Source organism: Vidua macroura, chromosome 12, assembly GCF_024509145.1.
Source record: "Vidua macroura isolate BioBank_ID:100142 chromosome 12, ASM2450914v1, whole genome shotgun sequence".
NCBI lineage: Eukaryota > Metazoa > Chordata > Aves > Passeriformes > Viduidae > Vidua > Vidua macroura.
In genome coordinates, this window is record NC_071582.1 from 1,127,095 (window position 1) to 1,146,046 (window position 18,952).

An 18,952-nucleotide genomic window follows, 5' to 3' on the forward strand; every position below is an offset into this window, starting at 1 on the left:
TATTATAGTTATGCCTTAATGTGGACTACTGTTCAGTACTGTCAGTTTGTTTGCCTTTATGTAACTTTGAAAGGTTGTAAATACCTGAATTCTTGGCTGGAGTATTAGGGGTTTTTTCCCCTTTAAATGGCAATATTCCCTTTTTAAGAGACATGATAGTTGATGATTTAGTATGTCTTCTACTGTGTTTCTTCAGCTACAAGCTATGTAGGAGAAGCAAAAATGATCTTTCACCAGCTCCTAGAAGACAACTGGAAAATTAAATGACTGATTAAAGTAAGAAGATGCTATTTAGCATTTAGATCTTCTATCAGTCTGCCTATATGCAGTACACTTGAAGCTAATATGTTCACAGTAGTTTTCAGTTGATCTCAGGTGGAATCAAGCATACCAGTATGTCTTATGTCTTGTGTCCAGCTGTAATCTCCAAGCGTGGTATAAAAATAATGACCTTACACGTGGGGATTTTTTTCTTTCTCTTGCTTACAAGACATCTTGGTGTACTAAGTACTGTAGAACAGCTAATAAATGACTTCTGAAGACTTAGTATGAACTGTATTCTCCCTTCTCTCAGACCTTATACTCTTTTGCCCCTTTGCAGCAAAAGAATTCAATGTAGTTGGGAGATCTTGCAGTAGCTTCTTCAGTGTGTATTCAGGAAGGCAGGAGCATAAGCTCTGTTAGAACTTGTACAGTGGCATTAGAAAAAAAATCAAAGCGTTCCTGAGCAGTGGTGTTCAAGATACCACAGGCTTCCTTGAATTTTTGAAGTAGGAAATAACTGTGGTAAGAGTTGTGGTATTAAACTTATTAATGGTAAATGCTGGTTAAACTCTGTGGTACTGAAATTTTGCATGTGGGGGGACAGAGTTCCATGCAAGTGGCTGTAATCTGAAGGCTTGTGGCTTAGCAGCATCAGGGCAGCTGTATACATGCTGTTGTGAGGGGAGAGCTGGGGAGCCTGGTGAGTGGTGGCTGGAATGCTCTCAGGGGTGAGGAGCAGCAAGACCTCTCAGCCATGGGTGAGAATGAAAAATTCTTCTGCCTGCAGGTATGTCTGGAGTACAACAAGTTTGCAAAGGGAAAAGATAGAAAACAATATGATTGCTCTTGGAGAGGGGAAGGGGCACAGATAGCAGGCAATGCTGAGTGGTTTGAACACTTGAAAGATGTAAATTCCTGAACTTAGAAGGGGAAGCCTGGATCTTTTGGGTGACAACAGAGGCGATATCAGAATTTGCATACTGTGGGGTAACTGTGACGTGATAAAGGTGAGAGCAGGTCTGCAAGGAAACTTTCTGGATGATTAAGTTAAGTTGGTGAGAGAGGGATATGTCACAACTTGGTTATAATCAGTTCTTCTGTTCTCACCATTTTAGAAGCCATTTCTTGTTACTCTGGCTTTGTGACACTCATGTTGATGATAACTGGCCTGTATAGTTGCAGAAGTAGGTAATTAATAACTCTTGATGATTAGAACGAGTTGATAATTTGTTTCAAGTAACTAGACTTCCTGCAGGAATTTGGACACATCAGATCCTGTGCTGGTAGTAAAGAGTATTGCAGAATCAGATTTACAAAATACCTTTCTCTTGATCCATGTGTGTAGCTGCTCTTAGGTAAGGCACTGCCAGCTTGAGTGTGTGTGTAATGTGTGCATTAAAGAGAGCCCCTTATGTCTGTGGGCTCCCAAACAACCAGCCTCTGACAACTGGCAAGCTGAGGGTACAAGCACACAGTGGGTTTTTGTGTGTGAGGAGCAGGATAGCTTGAATCCTGCTGCTGTGAGGTGCTGTAATAAAAACCTGGACGTAGTCTCGGGTCTACAGCCATGTTCCCAATAAGCAAGTCGCTTAGTTTTCAGCAGTGCTGTAGCTTTGCTCAGTTTTGAGTGTGGAGGATGTTTAACTTTATTTGTTGCTGTTAACATTGGCAGAGCAATGCTCCTTAACTCCCTTAGGTTGGCCCTCCATGATAGTGTACACATTCAGAGACTGCTTGCTGCTTGAGAACAACTGGCTTGCTATGCTGTTAATGCAGTCCTGCAGTGTTGAGTTGTGTTTGAACAGCAATTCAGTAACATTTAGTGGGTTTTTAGTTTGGGTCTGGATAAAAGTGGGTTTTTTTCTGTGGATTTCCTTGAGTGCAGAGATTACATGCTGCATTATGGTGATGTGGAGAGTAAAATGCTGCTTCACAGTGATGAACAGTAACTGTGTTTTGTCAGAAAAGTGAAATTTTTTTTTTTATGCTCCAAATTCCTGGTTTAATTCTGTGTAGTTTTGTTCCACTGGACAAGTAGCCTCCTGCCTTTGGCTTGGTATGGAGAGAGAATGAGGTTGTGGCAGCTGATAAGAGAATCTGATAAACCTGTTTTTTCCAGGGTTATGTGCAATTTCATGTATGGGAATTGGCAGTAGGGACATTTTGCATAGATTAAGTAATTTAAGGAACAACTGGCCATAAAAACTTGACCACAAGAAATGTAAGAATTATAATGCTACATTTGCATTAATGTTTGTGACCATTTAAAGTGATGTTCTGTGCCTTTACTACTTTGGCTGTAGATGTTTTGGCTTCTTACCCAGTAGTGATGTTTTGAGCAGTGAGAGATGTGTGTACCTGGACAGAGAGATATGGAAGTAAAACACTTAAGTATCTTGGATTATTCCACAGACTCTGAAGTTACTGGCCTCATGTATGTGCCTGTTTGAAAGTAGCAGTTGCTGAAGTTTTCAGGAATTTTTTTTTTCCCTCAAAGTGTTATTTTCTGTCTTGGGTGTATAAAAAAATTAAGAAGTTAAAGATTCCATAATAATTTCAAGAGAATTTTATGAGTCTAGATTGAACTGGAAATTAGCGCATATGAAGACGCAGATTACAAACTGCTTGGCTTTTGGAATAATTTGTACACCAGTGAATTGCCGTTGAAATGCTGTCCCTTTTGATACTTCCTTAGTTCTGGTGGTGGCTGTCAACGAAGATGGGCACTTAGGGACGCTGCTGAAGCTGTATATTGCAAAAAGTGTTCCATGATGTACATCAGTTGATTCAGATCCCTGCTGTGGTCCCTGTGCACTCGTGCAGAAGGCAGCTGGAGAAGGTGCAGTGTCAGAGCCCCACACATGTGCCTGTGACACCTGATGTGACCACAGGGCAGTGGCTTTGCTCTCAGAAGGGGTCTCCAGACCCATTCTGTGTACTCACAACAAACATTTCCTCCTGGTTACTTTTGTGGTAGCCTTCTGCAATCGGTAGAACTTGTTTGTACAGAGAGCTGTATTTTTGTTGGGGACAATTTGTGGTTGCAGAATCAATTTTACTGGCATCTCTAGAGTTGTGGTTTGTTGTGGTCTTTCTGCTCCATGAGGCGTGTACCTTTGACCCTCCCATCTCTAGCACGGCTGTGTTTAATAACAGGAACAACTCTAGAGCAAGGTCCTGTGCTCCACTTGCCTCCTTCCCTGGAGAGTGTGTGGGAGAGGCCAGCTGTGACCCTGTTAGTTGTGTTGATTTAATGCGCTCCTGAAGGTATTGGCTTCTGCAGCACTGAGCGTATTAGCAGAACTGACATGGAACAGGATTAGGGGATTCTTCCACCTTCTTCCTGTGAAGGTGCAGGATGATTAAGCCTGTGCAATCCCAGGGATCCTACCAAAGGACGATGCTTCACCTGGGATTGTCATATATAGGCTGTAGCTGTCGATACAGCCATTACATTTGAGAGTAGAATTGCAATGATTTTGTATGTTGTAGAGAGAGATGTGTATTTCAGACAGCTGAACTTGGTGCCTTACCAAGTGCAAGATTTATAACAAGTGTTCTCACTGAACTGAGCCTGTCAGGTTTTAGGGAGGATGGAAGAAAAGTAAAGCTATACAGGCTTGCTTTTGGGCAAGTTAATGGCATGTTATATGTGATTTTAAAATTTGAGAGACAAAGCAAGTTCCTCTTGTTTGGTAGTGATGTTTAAAATTAACTTTGCTTCCTTGCTACCACAGATACTAAATTTCATTTTAAATCCTCCATTGCAAACACTTTTCTTATCTTTTAGAACTCTGGATTACTGGCATGTTAGATTCTTTAAGAAATGACAAATTTTTCATATCCAAAAGTGCAAACGTTAGAGTATTGTAGTGTTCAATGACATGATCTACACAACACAGCAAATGGTGGTGTCTGAATGTTCGAAAATAAAAAATTGGGGGAGTTTACAGCAGGTTTCTGGGAAATAGTTTGATCTGGATTATATTCAGTGAAAGTGATTCTTCATGCTTTCTTCTTTCTTAATTATTATAAAGGATTGGTTGAGAGGGCAGACGACAATCTGCTGGCTTTTAAAGGTTCTTAAGCCTGTGGATTTCACCTCCACTTGAGCTGCTAGTGGTAGAAAATGTTTGCTGCTTCTTAAGCTGCCTTTGGAAAATTTGGCCTCTAATAATGGGAAACAATCTGTCAGTTGTGTAATCACAACTAATGCTGTTTTAAGTAGCTGTAAGTACTAGTGGTTTATGGTCACCAAGCTAAACTTTAGCTTTAAGAATATTTTTTGTTTTCTGAAATCCTGATATTTTTGTTATTATTAACTCTATGGGTTTTTTTCCTCTAAAGGCAGCTTGATACAGGTGGAAAAACAAGTGGTGAATAACTGACTAACAATTGCAATTAATGTGTACTAAAGTGTAGCTAATTGTTTTTTATTCTTCAGTATTTATTGAATGTTCATGTAGGGTGTATATATGGCCCTTAATAAAGATCTGATTCTGCCGTTTAATTAAATGGACAAAGTTGGAAAGCCAATCTGTGATTTGAAATCAATTTTTTGGCACATGTTTATAGTTGCAAATGTATTCACCTTGAGAAGATTGTATATTAGGCCTCTGAGATGTCTTGTTCCATTAGGATTTACTTCGTTACCAAGATTTGGGTGAGCAAGAATGGTCTCTTTCCAGTCTTCTCTGAGTATTTAAGCTGGTTATAAGACCTGCTTTTTGTCAGTAAAGGAGGGTGAAAAAAGATGTTGGGACTGAGAAAATGAATATTAGAAGGACTATTGGGGAAATTACTTAAGTTTTAGTTGTATCGGGTATGAAGAGAATAGAACTAGGTTCTGTCTGTGATGGGGATTTTGCAAAAACTAACAAATAGAGAAGAAATAAAACTGGCTGAAATTTGTTCAGACAGTATGCTAAGGATTTTTAAAAGAAACCACCCCCACACTTTTTCCATCTAGTATGATTGGGAAATTAAAGAAAATTAAGAACTGTCACTGTGATTTTAAATCATAATGCAGTAGCCATGTGTTTAAATGTATGTTCCTACCATTTAGCTGTGATGAAATGGCTCAGTTGTGTACAAGGAGAGATGATTACTCTTTTTGCCTTGTAGAAAACTGCAAGGACAGGTTGTTCTAATGTTAAGAGTGAGAGCAAGATGTTTTGTTTTAACAACATCACAATTCTAAAAGTATTGTAGTAATTTAGAAATGTCGCATTTAAAAGTCTCTTACTGATGTCAAAATGGTGTTACTGTAGCTTTAGAAAGCAGGCTGAAGATTATGTAACAGTGCAAGGAAATGGCCTTATTGTTGAGGATGAGAAAGCTTAGATAGGATATACTTAGATGACAGATCCTGCCTGGGAAAAGCTGTCTTAATGTGTGTGTTCCTGGAATCTTCTGTCACATTTTGCTGCTTTATTTTTTTTCTTTGGTTAGCAAAATGAAATGTAAGTAGAGCTTTTACAGAGAACGTAATGGAATGTCTGAACAGAGAGATCCCATGTGTATTCTTCTAACGCACTGGTTTTTCTAAATGATTTTGATCAGTTTTGAAATTGTTCCCATGGCAGGAGTGCAGGGCTTTATTCCCTTTGTATTTTGTGTGTTTATTAGCGGCCTAAATTCTTTCACTGCGTTCTGTCACAGAAGGGTTTGCGTTCACAAAGCTCCCAGTCTGTCCTGGTGCTGATACAAAGAGTCTCTAGAAGTGATGATGCTATGAATTGTGATTGTATCTGTGCTGCTGTAAACATCCTGCCTTTGTCCTGCCTGTGCAGGGAGGTGTGATGTCACTGCTGTCCTGTCACTGCTGTGCCCACAGCCCTCCCTGGGCTGAGCCCCTGCCTTCGCTTGTGGAGAGCAGCAAAAGAGCAGCAGTTACATAAAACATCTCCAGTACTGAATATGGTGAGAGCTGTGCAGCTGGGAGAGATTATAGAGACAAAATCACTGCATGGCAGCTCTCTAGTGAAAGGCTCACAGTAATGAGGCTTTTTAGCCACTGACAATTAATAGTAAAATAACTGCTATTTCAGGGTTCCTCTCATGAAATGTCTTTGAGAAGCCTGTGTTCCATACATGACACAACAGCTCAAACCCACCTCTTACCTCTGTAGCATGCAGATACAGAAAAAAAAAGCCGACTTAATTCTCTCAACAGAATTAGCTCATGTGAAGTTCATTGTTTGACCTGACAAACCACAAGCTTAGCTTTAAGTTGCCTGCTGTGGTTATTACAAACTCATGAGCCTTTTTATATCTCAAGCTCAGAACGTTTGAAGTTCATGTGTGAATTCTGTATTTCAAAATATAGTGACTCATATCCGCGTGGAAATCAGCTGTTCCAAAAATATAGATTACTTACAGATCTAAAGGAACTCAATTCCATTTATATTTTTAAATTAAATGAATATATTTATTGGCAAGTGTGAAGAATTAAGAAGTATGGCAACAAAATGGAAGTCTAGTTGAATTTGTATTTTAATATTAAGCATCTGTTGTGAAGAAGCTGGTATGTACAGTTAAGTAATCATATTCCAAAAATTTAAAACTTGAAATATTTTCTGATACAGCTGAGTAAATATGCTTTCAGTGTTAAAGAAGAGCCTTTCTGAGAAGTGCACTCTTCCATTCATGTTTCAAAAGCTAGACCAGACTAAAAATTTGAATGGTTAATGATTTTTAGGACACAGTCATTCATGTGTGCTATACACTAATCCAGGCAGTGTCGAGTCCTTGTAGGTTTTCTCACCTGCAGGAGGGCTTGTTTTCAGGGCACAAAGTGGGGTGAGTGTAAACCATGAGTAAGAGCTGTCACTCAGAGCAGGAGGCAGCAGCACATTCAAGTAGCCACTGCAGTGTATTTAAACTCATAGTGGGATTGCTTGATCATCAGATCTGCACTGTCAGTCCTGTCCCTGCTGATGACAGACATGCTGGAAGTATTTTGTATTTTGGAGGAGATAATTATGTAGGCCCCTAGACTGGAACAGATACTGGTTGCAATAAGGAGTGTCCCACTGTGGTGTTGTTCCTTAAATTCTTCAGGTGGAAAAATAGAATTGTCAGCAAAAAGGAATATAGACAGGGAAGATTTGAGTTCCACTTTCTAAGCAGTCTTCAGATTCCAGAAGAGAATCTTCTACAGTTTAGAAGAGAGGACTAGCAGGTGTTTGTCTTCTATAAATCTTTGCAATTAATAGACTTGTATAGTTCTGGACTAACATAAGTTTAAAAATGCTTGATTTAAAAAAAAAAGCCAAAAATACCTGTTATCAGAATGGTGCATGCGTGCACAGTCCAAATGTGACTGTATCTGGAGAATATTTTTATTCTGTTGAGTCTGAGGATTTTAAAGAAATAGATGGCTTGGTGAATCTTGGAAGGGATGTTTCTTGGTCTTTGTATTCCTTGATGGGAATATTGGTGTAATCTAAAGTCATGGTAGTAGTGTTTACCCTACTGCCTTTCTCTTAACTTCATGAGCTGGACAGAGAAGTTTGGGTCTCAAGCACAGCTGGGTCAAACAAGTATTCAGGCAGTGGGGCCACAGTTAGCAGAGGTTCCCTTGTGCTGTTCCCCCTGCACATCTGGGTCAGTGTGCAGTGGGAAAGGCTTGAGGTGAGAAGGTTGCACCAGTGCAGAAGACTTCACAAGTAGGTTGCATATTACTAAAAATGAGTGAGGTGTTATCAGTACAAAACCTGAAATACCTTTAATGAAGTTTAGCTCCTTAAAATAACAGTTCAGAAACCCAGTGGCAACAGGGAATTCAGCCTTGTTTCTCCCACAGACATAGTGGTTAATCTGTTATGTGAAGCTGAGGAGAAAATACACTCTTCTCCAGCACTGTGTGGTGTGAAGGAGGAAGGTGAGTAAACCACATCGGTAAGCCTGCCCTAGCTGTAAATCTTGGCAAGCTGGACTTTCTTGATAGATCTTTGAGATCTTGGGCCTCAGTTAATCAAGAACAGATATTCAAAGGTCTCTGCTTTGAACAGATATTCAAAGGTCTCTGCTTTGAACAGATATTCAAAGGTCTCAGTGCAAGGGAATCTCTGCTAACTGTGGCCCCGCTGCCTGAATACTTGTTTGACCCAGCTGTGCTTGAGGCCCAAGCTTCTCTGTCCAGCTCATGAAGTTAAGAGAAAGGCAGTAGGGTAAACACTACTAGCATGACTTTAGATTACACCAATATTCCCATCAAGGAATACAAAGAACAAGCGAAGTATAGTAGAGTGTGCTTTGAAGTGAAGATGAAAGATGTGAACAGTTTGTCTTTTCATAAAGATACTGGGAATATCATGTATTCCTTTAATGAGTTTAGCTGTGATTTAGAAACAAAAATTACATAAACTTGAGGGGATTGAACTTGTTAAAGAATAAGTTTATGCAGAGGCTTCAGTTTACAGGTGGGATTTTAGACCTCTGTATCTAGAGGTTCTCTGGAGTATGGCATCAGCCTGTTCTGCCAAGGCTGATGTCCTTTAGTCATATGGCTTTGTTTATGGGGTTCAGCACTTCAGATAGAAGGTCAGGTAGGAAATATGCTTTATTAAAAGCCAGTTCTGACGTGCTTTCTTCATGTATTTTTCTAATTTTCAAACCTTGCCTGTTAACTGTTGAAGAATGAAGCATGATGTATTGTCTCTGGAATGAGAAAGATGGATTTTTTTTCCCTTTTCAACAGCAGTGAGGGAAATGAATGAAAATTCCCTCATTATTTTGTAAGACCTAGGGATACAAAGAGAATATCTGGGTGATAAAACTGAGGTTCAGGCAATTTGCCCTCAGCTACTAAAATTTAATTGAAAGGTTGAGAAGTGGAGAATGCCTTAAATAACTAAAGCAAAACAAGTAAAATCCACCCACATCAACAACATGAAGGTACACTTACTGTTGAGTTGGAAGTTACATGGTATTATTCCATCCTCACAATCTTACCAAACCTGTGTGAGGAGAAAATCTGAATTGGTTTTTAGAATTGGTCTGACCAAGAGCCAAGGGCTTTCTGTTTACCTTTCTGTAGCAGGGGTCTGCATGCTGTGGCACCTTAGTGGCACCCATGAGCAGCTGTGGGTCACATCTCTTCCATGGATTCCATCTGCCCAAACCATGGCTTGCTGTGGGAAATGGAGCATACCTGTAATCCTGTGAGCTCCTTTGGTGTCACCTGGCTGTGTCCTGGCACCTGCCTGCCAGCTGTGGGACTCTGCATGGAATGGAGTTATGCTGTGAGCTCTCCTGGATCCAGGGTATTGCATGAGAGATCCTCAAAATGGAATGTCCTCAATGAGCCTTGGTGGTACAAAGATAAAATGGCAGATTTTATCTGTGATTAAACTGATCTGCCAGTTAAATTGTCCTCCAGGGTAGGACATTGTGTTGCTTTTGGCTGTGGATCGGTGCTAGAAGAGTTTCAATAATCTTGTTTGAGGAGGAAATCTAAAGACACCAACTTTTATCACTTTCACAACTTTTCTTTCCAAGAAGCCGTGTTTTTATTATTTTTATTGTTTTATTCTTTGACATGTACTACTTGTGATTCCATTTTTTGCTAATTATCAGCCATACCACATTCTTAAATTTCTTCCTCCTGCTCCACCTGCCCCCAAGGTTTTAACATTTCAGCACTGTTTCTTATGTATATCCATCATCTGAGAGACAAAAATAGGTTGAAATACTAGAAGAACCAGTTGGCTGGATTTCTTTCCATTTCTTTTGCATTAGATAAAAATGTGGTGTTAAAAGCTTCTGTGTTACCTGACATAGAGTAAGATTAAAGGTGATATTAGCACTGTTTATGAAATTTTGGGGGTAAATAATTTTTAAAAGCTTTGGATTTTTTGTTTATTTGTTGGGTCTTGTGTTTTGTTTTGTTTTGTTTTTTTAACAGGAATCTTACCCCTCTTCGTCACCAATATGGTTTGTAGAATCAGATGACCCAAACCTGACTTCAGTCTTAGAGCGTTTAGAAGATATTAAGAAGAGCAATACTCTGGTGAGTGAAATATTTTGCTTATTTTGGAGATTTGCTTGGGATTGTGTGTTTACTTGGCTTTGTCACATTAACAAGCAGGTCATCTAGTTCAGTTTTAGGGTTATTTGGGGGGTTTCATAAACACAACTTTCTCTTCCAAAAAAACTGAGGAGCCAAAAGCAATCCAAAAGATTTGAGGCAAGAAGGAAATGATCATTTCTTTTAGGGAGTAAGCTTTTAAGTAAAGTTTCAGCCCCAGTAATTAGTGTGATGTTCTTTGAAAATAGTTAAACAGTGAAGTGGATGAAAATGTTAAAACTGCTGAGTAAGACAGCTGTGTAGAGTTTTCTTTGCACAGAAATCAATTGCAGAGGCAAAACTTTGTACTCTTGAGAATGTATATTCTCCGAACTATGACTCTTAATACCAAGAATTCTTGGTTTCTTTAATTCCTTCCTTCTTTCAAAGGAAACTTGACCTGATAGCTTCTGGTTCATCAGAATGTTCCTTAGGTACTGATACATTTAAGCAGTGTTGTGGCTTTGGACAATTGCTACTTAAAGGAAATCTTTGTATACAGATTCTGATGGCTGTTTTGTATTTCAGAAAACTCAAGCATTGTATCTTACTCAAATACCCTTTTCATGTAGTGATGGGAGCTCAGGGGAAAGGCACATGAATATAAAAATTAGCTTCCTAGTCTCTGTAGGAAACTGTCCTTGAATAGTGCTTAGAAATAAATGTCAGTACAAATGCAGTTTGTGCCACAAAAAGGAGTATTGCAGCATACTGACAAAGTCAGGTGATCTTTATTAATAGATGATATTAACATTTTGTGTTTATTTTGGTGGACATGAATGCAATACAAATCAGTCTGCAGAATACTGTTTATTGCATGGATGATGTGCTTAGTATTTACCTGGTTTGGAAAAATTTTGGGAAAAATTGGAAATGTTCTTTCTTAGGAAAACCTACTACTTGTCACTTTTCCTGGGAATAATGTTCATCTAGGATACCCAGCCTTACATAAGAATGTACTTTTTCTGAAGATAGTTTAGGATGCATTTGACTTCTAGCAAAAATAATTGGGAAACTAATAAAAGTGAGCCTTTGTGGGCCTTCCCATAATTAAAAACAATTGTAGAGGGACATTAGTGCTTTCATGCAATTTTGTTGGATCTGATTGCACAAGATGTACATCTCTGTATTTTCTACTTCAACCTAAGATTTAGACTGAGCTACTTTCAGAAGAATATTATAAATCTTAATCTTTAAGCTTTGCCTAGAAAGGGGCAGTAGCAGAAATTCTGGCCAAATGAGCTTTTTGCTTAAAGACACTTCTCAGAAGAGTGTGCAGCTTGAAGCTGGTGTGGCTGATATTCAGCCTAAAGGTGTGCACAAGGTATTTCCTGTGTGCAACTGCCTGCAAGAGCCTGGAAAGCTTTGTTGTGAGCATGCATGGGACTTGCTATGCTGAATTGCATATGCACACAGACTGCTTATGTAGCTGGTAAGAAAACAGCTTCTGCTATCAAGATTGTACTTGCCCATGTAAAAAAGCTGATGGGTTGATGTAATAGACACCTGTGATGGCCCATTGGTTTCTCAGGAATCCACCCTGCTTTGTGCTATGCCAAGGTGAAGGCAGATGGGAGTGGTTGGGGAGACAAATACTCGCACTACAAAATCTGATTTCTTTTTTGCTCCAAAGACATGGCTTGCGACTTTTAAATTGTGTGTTTTCTTTTTATTTTCTCCCTACAACTCTTCCCTCCCTTTCAGTGACATCGAGCACTCACATAGAGACTTTTTGCTGCAAAGTAGGAGGGGGTAGGGGAGTACATGTAAAAATCCAAAGGCTTCTAATTTATCACAGTCTCATAAAAATTCAGTTTGTTTAATTTAGAATAATCTAGAACGTTTCAAAGTAGCTTTAATTTAATTTAATGCAGGTAAAGTATCATTAGTGCCATGTTACTTTAAACTCAAAGTTACCGGAGCAGTCAAATTGTGAATGGAGGAAGGCACAGCACCCTTCCAGGAGCTCAGCTGTGCTAAAAGCAGTGCTAGCACGTGTACCCTGGTTTAGCCTTTGGTATTCTACTGCCCTTTCTACCTGCTTTGTAACTGGGACAGGTGTCAGCTGTTGGGAAACTGAAAAACATGCTCTTCAGGCTTAAATGTTTGAAATGTGGAAGCCTTGTCATTTGACATGGTAACATGAAAACTGGTTTATGATGTTGAAATCATAAATGTGTTTCCTGGAAAATCTTCTGTGGGTCTGAAACTGTTAGTTACCTTGCACCAGCATGTTGCTTTTACTATGAAAATTCGTCGAAACACTAAAAATGTTGGAAGGTTATTAAGAATGTGACCAGCATGGATATTATCAGGTTTGGACAGCTTGGCTGCTTGGTTGTCAAAGTTAGGCAAGTTTCAGTCAGCAGATGAAGAGGTTACAGAGTTCTTTCAGCCCCTAGTGTCTCCTGCATTTCCTTCTGAAAATCAGCCATGCTTTCGATTTTGTAAGTATGAAACTGCCATCTGCCTTCTAGTGGCTGTGCTATGCAAAAGAGAAATCTCACTGTGATTTCCCTTGTTCTGTTTAATATCATGGAAGTTACATGATGCGAGTCTGAAGCCTCAAACCTTATTTCATGAGATGTTAAGTATAACTCTACACTATTTGGAGGTTTGCTTTTTAAAGAGAATAGGGAAACGGGCTGAAATTCAGAGAGGCAGCTTTAATTCTCACACTCTAGACCTTAAACTTGCATAGAAGATGTCAAAAGTAAATTCACAATTCCTGGCATAAGTATGTTTGCAGCTTGGGTAAGCTGCTGTCTTGAAATACACTGCTTCTGTGTTAATATTTTAGATTAAGTCCCACACGGAGGCATTTCAGGGAAGAATGTTGTCTCTTACAAACTCCCAGTGTGGCAGCAGCTATTTCTGTAGTGGGAGTCAAAGAGACAAAATGCAGGAATCAGCTTTGCTTTAGTCTGAAACTGCCCGAGGCTGCTGAGTGTGGGGGAGGCCAGGCGAGGGACTGGCACCGTTACCTGATAACCAAGTAGTGGCCGCACTCCAAGTGACAATTATTGCTTCCCTCCGTTTCCATTTGTATCCTTCTTCAGCACTTTCTCAATGGTAGGCTAAGATTTATCAATGCATTTATTTTTATAAAGATATTGTGGGTGTAGGTAGAGACGCAGAGAAAAATTAAGTCTTTCTGTGCTTAAACTGTACTGCTTAAATTCATTTTTCTTGGTAATCAGGAAACATGGTGTTTCATAGTGAGCCCAGCAGGATATTAATATCGTCAAAGGCATCCTAAAATTATTAATGCTTTCATACTACATTAGGAGGATATCTTCATACATAAAAAAGCTGCCTAGTGTAGGCTGGGTTTCAAAAAAAATTGTTTTAAACTGTTTTTGGATGTGCAGAACATTAAGATAGGAATCAAAATTCCAAGAGGTGTTTGTGTTCTAAACCAGCATTATGGTGTCCAAAAGAACCACCAACTTCTCAGAACTCCTGAAGCATTTAAAATTATAGAGGATGTGTATTCTAATGGTGTAATTTTTATTATTTTGATATTCATTATAATCATTGTAGCAAATGTATATATGTGTTGTTTGGTCACTTGAGGGTTTCCCTTCTGCAGGCTATTCACATCACTCCTTTACCCTGTGGGTTATGAATTCTGGCTGCTGTTCACTTTGTGCTGTAGGCAGCTTGTATTCCAGGGAAACTACTGGTGTACTGATAGCTCACTTTTCTTCAGTAGCCTCCAAATGTGTGTGTTAAGCATTCATTTTATATTAGTTAAGCCTGTGAAGTTACCTTGGAAATACATTTAAATTATTAATGCATGACAGAAATCTGCTCTCCCTTTTGCTAGTCTGTTCATGTACATACCAGCACATACCAAACCATGCCAAGCTCTTCTTAGAGCATAGGGCTGGATCAGATGTCTTCCACACATGACTTTCAGCTCAAATTGCCCTGTGATTTTTCATACAGATGTGCAGAGGATAAGGGACAACAGTGATGGTGATTCATGGCAGAAAGATCAATGGCATTAAATTAATTCCTGTGGAGGAAAAATGTAGCAATAAGGAAGAAGGGTGGAAGAGTTGTACAGACAGGATCGGCTTCTGGCTCTGCCACCACCTTTGCAAATTGTAGACACGGATTGCAAATAAAGCAGCTGATCTGTAACAATGAACTGCAGTATGAGTTGCATTAAGCTAGCCCTGCAATGTAGACCCCTGCTCTCAGCAGGTCTCTGCCTCCCCCTTCACGGTGAAATGGTGGTTATGTGCTGAAGCATACCGGAATTGATGTGCCACAAGGCTGATAAGCTGCCACACACTAGTGTGATCTGTGCTGCAGAGGAAATGAGAAGGTGAAGTGCTGCTGGACCCTTGTCAGGCACAGCTGAAACTCGGCCCAGGCTGTGCCAGCACCTTGTTGTTTTGAGGGTGCTCCTATTCCTTGCTTGTGGTTCTGTGCTCAGAAGCAAGGGAAGCTTACAGTGTGGTAGGTCCTGGCTGCAAAAATCCCTTCTGAATTCCAGTTCAACTGACAGGACTATTTGTGGGGAGGAGGGGGAATGAAGGAAGCAGGGCAGGAAGCAGTTCTTAACTCTCCAGCCCTTATTGTCTCTCTGTCAAGGCATATCTAATACTGTGTTCATCTGCTTTTCCAAGGCCAGCGCTAATTGACCAGCCCAATTGTGGCAGTCTTCCCTCACTGTTTAGATATATTTTTGTATGATTCAGAGAAGATTTAAACAAATTTTTGTCTCTGTGAGAAAAGTTGCAGCTCCTGGAATTGTATGGTTTATGCTCCAGCTCTCCATGAGGCAATATTTGTGCAGAGAAAAAGTTTCTCAACAAAATGTGTAGCAGTGCAACTTTAAGCATCTTGCACTGAAAATAATAGTTCTAAGACCTGTGGTCCTATCTGGCAACTAACTTTTTGATTGATTAACCTGATTCCTGTCTGCTAAAAGATTTCACAATGCTCTGGGTACCTGGAAAGCTTCAAACAAGTGTAGAATCTTAATGCTGGTGAGAAACGTGATTGTTACAGAAGGGTTTTTGCCAAAACCTATCATGTCTCACGTATATACTCCTAAGAAATGTGGTGCTGGTGCCCCAGTCCTTTTGGTGGTATCTGCTCTATTTTTGAGTTAGGTTGATTATCTGCTTTATTTTTGGTTTGGGTTGACTATCATGAATGATGCAGAAACATCAGACATGGTGTGATAGTGTTCTAATGCAGGCTGGTGCCTCAGATGGATAAATAACATTCCTATGAAAGACAATGTGGAATTTTGCTGTAGAAGGGAAAAGCACTGAAGCTTTCAGATAGCATAAGGGCAACATTTTCCTATCACTGCTAGTGATTAGGACTTGGAAATGAGCTCTTAACCCTGGAGAGAGTGAATTTTTCACTTCCAGTGGGGTAAGGTGAGAGGATTTAAACTGGCCAATAGCAAGGCTTTAGACATGTATTTTGGAGTGTATGTGCAGAAATGACTGTCTTGCATGCTGCCCTTGACAAGTGGCAAGACAAGTTCTCCTTGGTTTTTGGAAGAAAAGTCCATAAATGGTTGTATAATTTCTGCAAGCTTCATCTAGGTTAGTATTTGCAAATGATGAGATGTTGACCCTTTTACAAATGGATTTTGCAGTCCTTTTTTTGTTTTCCTGACATAGCTGTGCAAAGACCTTGGAAAGGTAGGAAATGCAGTGCTATAGTCTTTCATGTCTTGGCCTTAGCTAGGAATCTGAGGCTGCCTAGAGAAAGTGAAAAGCTGTAGAAATCAACTTCATTAGTGTAGTGATCAAAGAGCAAACGATGTTTGTTTCTGCAGAAGTAAATTTTTTTCTGGCTTGCATTAGTGAGTGTGAAGTGGTGCATAGTTTGCAGTTAACAGAGCACAATCAATGAAACAAGTTGGAAACAGAAGTCAGAAATAGTAACAGATTGTGCCTCACCCTGATACAAGAAACTGCAGGCAGAGTGCCTGGGCTCCAGCTCAGAGCCCGCCTGGCTCCTGGGACTTGGACAGGGTTGGTCCTGCTTCTGCTGCCTCACTGGTGTACCCTGTAAAGGAGTTCAGGGTATGGAAAACCAGTCTCCTTGTTCCTCCTTGTTTTTTTAAGCAGGGAAATGGGAATGGACCATTTTGTCTCATGGAATGTGACCATTTGCTTATCCCATAGTGATGTGCGGCTCAGACACCTATGCTTGAAATAGATGATGCTGTCAGACAAAAAATTGTTTTTCTGCTCATGGCTTTCTTCTTGGACGTAGGAAGATGAATGGGAGTCATTGTTAACTTGCCATGTCCTTGAGTTTCTATGGTGGGGATTTTACTACAAAGACTACAGAGGAAATTTATTCCGGCCTGAGGAGATTTAAATGCTGTACACTGACTTTGAGTTCAGTATCAATGTGTGAAGAAAACTCAAAATATATTTCTCTGTGCTTTGGTTTAAATAAATGTATCTATGTTTTCTTATTGTTTATAGCTTCTTCAGCAGCTGAAGCGATTAATATGTGACCTCTGCAGATTATATAATCTTCCTCAGCATCCAGATGTTGAAATGCTAGATCAGCCATTGCCAGCTGGACAGGTAAATTAAAAAGCTATAGACACCTTCTTAGGCCAATAAAGGAGTTGGTTTTTTTAACTCCAAGAAACAAGATAATGGGAATGATTAAACCTTGTGTAAACCAGAACTGAGAGATTAAGCACTTTTGCATTATGGTGTCTTCAATTTGAATTTTGTCTGCAAAATCCATTTAATAATGGTGTGATAACATTACACAATTCCCTTTGAAGTTTCTGTATCACTGAAAGGTGTGTATGTGATACCAGTGCTGTCAAGTTTAATTTTCTCCTAAACACTGTTCAAGCCAATGTCTGTGCACTTGGAGTGCTTCCCAAAATTGCTTTTTCTGAAATATTTGGCTCTTCGTTGAAGGGTATGTATTTCACATGTGCACTTGGATGAACTACTTTTTTCCTTCTTCAATCCCTTGCAGAGGCATAGAATATCAAGGCCATATGTTACTTTGAGTAGGGAGGTGCCTTGCTTACTTCTTGTGCACTTGAAAAATTCAGAATTGTGAAGGCCTGTGAGGTGTTCTTCTTGACCAAAATGTTGTGTATTGTGCTGAAAGCAGAACTGGCAACCAACAGTAGCTGTTCTTTTCTGTTCTTTAGTAAGATTATGGGATCTTCTTTTGTTTGTACACATTAAGATGACATGATTGCTAAAATACTCCTTTAGAGTAACAGATGCTTTCCTGTGGTGACAGTACTATAGTAATGACAAATAACTTGCTTAATTTTTGGTGGCATGCCAAACTGTAATCCTATAGGTCTTTTCTCTGAGCCACCCACTCAGCAGTGCAGCTGTAAGGCAGTGGGCTGTGCTATTAGGGTGTAGCTTTGTGAAGGGTCTCATGTGCTCTGTAACTCAAAAACAAACTCATGAAAGGTTTCTTGGCCAGAAATGTCAGACATTTTCAAGTGAAATAAGAAGGCCTAACTCTGACCAAAGATTCATCTGGTCCCATATATTGTCTAGAGCAGTGTCATTCCTTCTTTGCCAAAGGAAGAGTGAGCAGAGGAAAAGCATATCAGAATGCTCCTGAGTATTTCTGCAGCTCAAACATCCTGAGCTTGGAGTGGTATCCTGAAAGTTATATTCAGTGTATTGTTTTGATATTTCCTCCAATAGGCTAATAGCAATGGCTACATGATGATACCAGCGGCTGCATGGGAGTTCCAGGTAGTGAGAAAAGGAATCTGTTAAGTTCTAGATGTCTAAAGTTCATTCAGTTTTTTCTTTCTAGGGATGTAGCATGTAGATGGATTCTAGTCAGAGCCATGATCTGATTTCATGGTTAAGGGATGGTGGGTTGTAACCCACTTGATGTGTTTGTTGCCTTTTTCACTGTCTCAGAATAGGATGTTCCTTATCTGAATTTAAAGTTTCTATTTACAACTTAATTGGAATTAATTGAGACATGCTATTTATTTTTGCTTAGTGAAAACATTTATTCACTGTCATATTCCAGGAAAGCATCTTTATGCATCTTACCCTTATCTGCAAAGGACTGAAGTCTGACATGTAACTTTTTCATTTGCTGCTTCTCTTGGAGAGTAGACTTGCTGATTTTGAAAGCAGGAAGCATATGCAGAACTTATGCAGAACTTTCATTGTTGTATTGCAGAATGGAACAACAGAAGAAGTTACATCAGAGGAGGAGGAAGAAGATGATATGGGTGAAGTATGTCTATATATGAGATTGTTGTCCTAATCTAGTAGAATTTTGGCATTTTGCTCTAATGTCTGGCTAATAATTAAACCAAACTGTAAAATGTAACCTCCCTGGAGTTCAACAGAAAAGATAATTAAAATTTGGATGTTTACCTTAATGTCAGCTTTCCCTTCAACCAGAAAACTAGTGAAATTTTCTTCTTAAACCTAGATCTCAGCTGTGAGGTACTTGGATACAGAGAATTGGACATCTGTTTGTGCTTTAGTCAAACAATACATAACATTGTGTGCCAAATCAGTAAGTTTTTACATTGTTCACTCCTATTTCAAGCAGCATGTGAACTGGCTCTGATACAGTTGGAAGTGCCTCCCAAATTGAAGC

General features: G+C 39.5%; 1 protein-coding gene across 4 annotated transcripts in view; it reads left to right on the top strand.

The window, feature by feature from the left end:
* UBE2Q2 (ubiquitin conjugating enzyme E2 Q2) overlaps positions 1–18,952 on the top strand; it is a 46,477-nt gene that overhangs the window by 6,055 nt on the left and 21,470 nt on the right. For 2 of the 4 annotated variants that reach the window (XM_053988214.1, XM_053988217.1), the window contains exons 2-5: positions 10,175–10,279; positions 16,810–16,914; positions 18,524–18,580; positions 18,782–18,868. In XM_053988214.1, the coding sequence (XP_053844189.1) occupies positions 10,175–10,279; positions 16,810–16,914; positions 18,524–18,580; positions 18,782–18,868 (354 nt within the window). The remainder of the gene's footprint in view (positions 1–10,174; positions 10,280–16,809; positions 16,915–18,523; positions 18,581–18,781; positions 18,869–18,952) is intronic. The other 2 variants (XM_053988216.1, XM_053988215.1) reach the window with 2 other exon arrangements.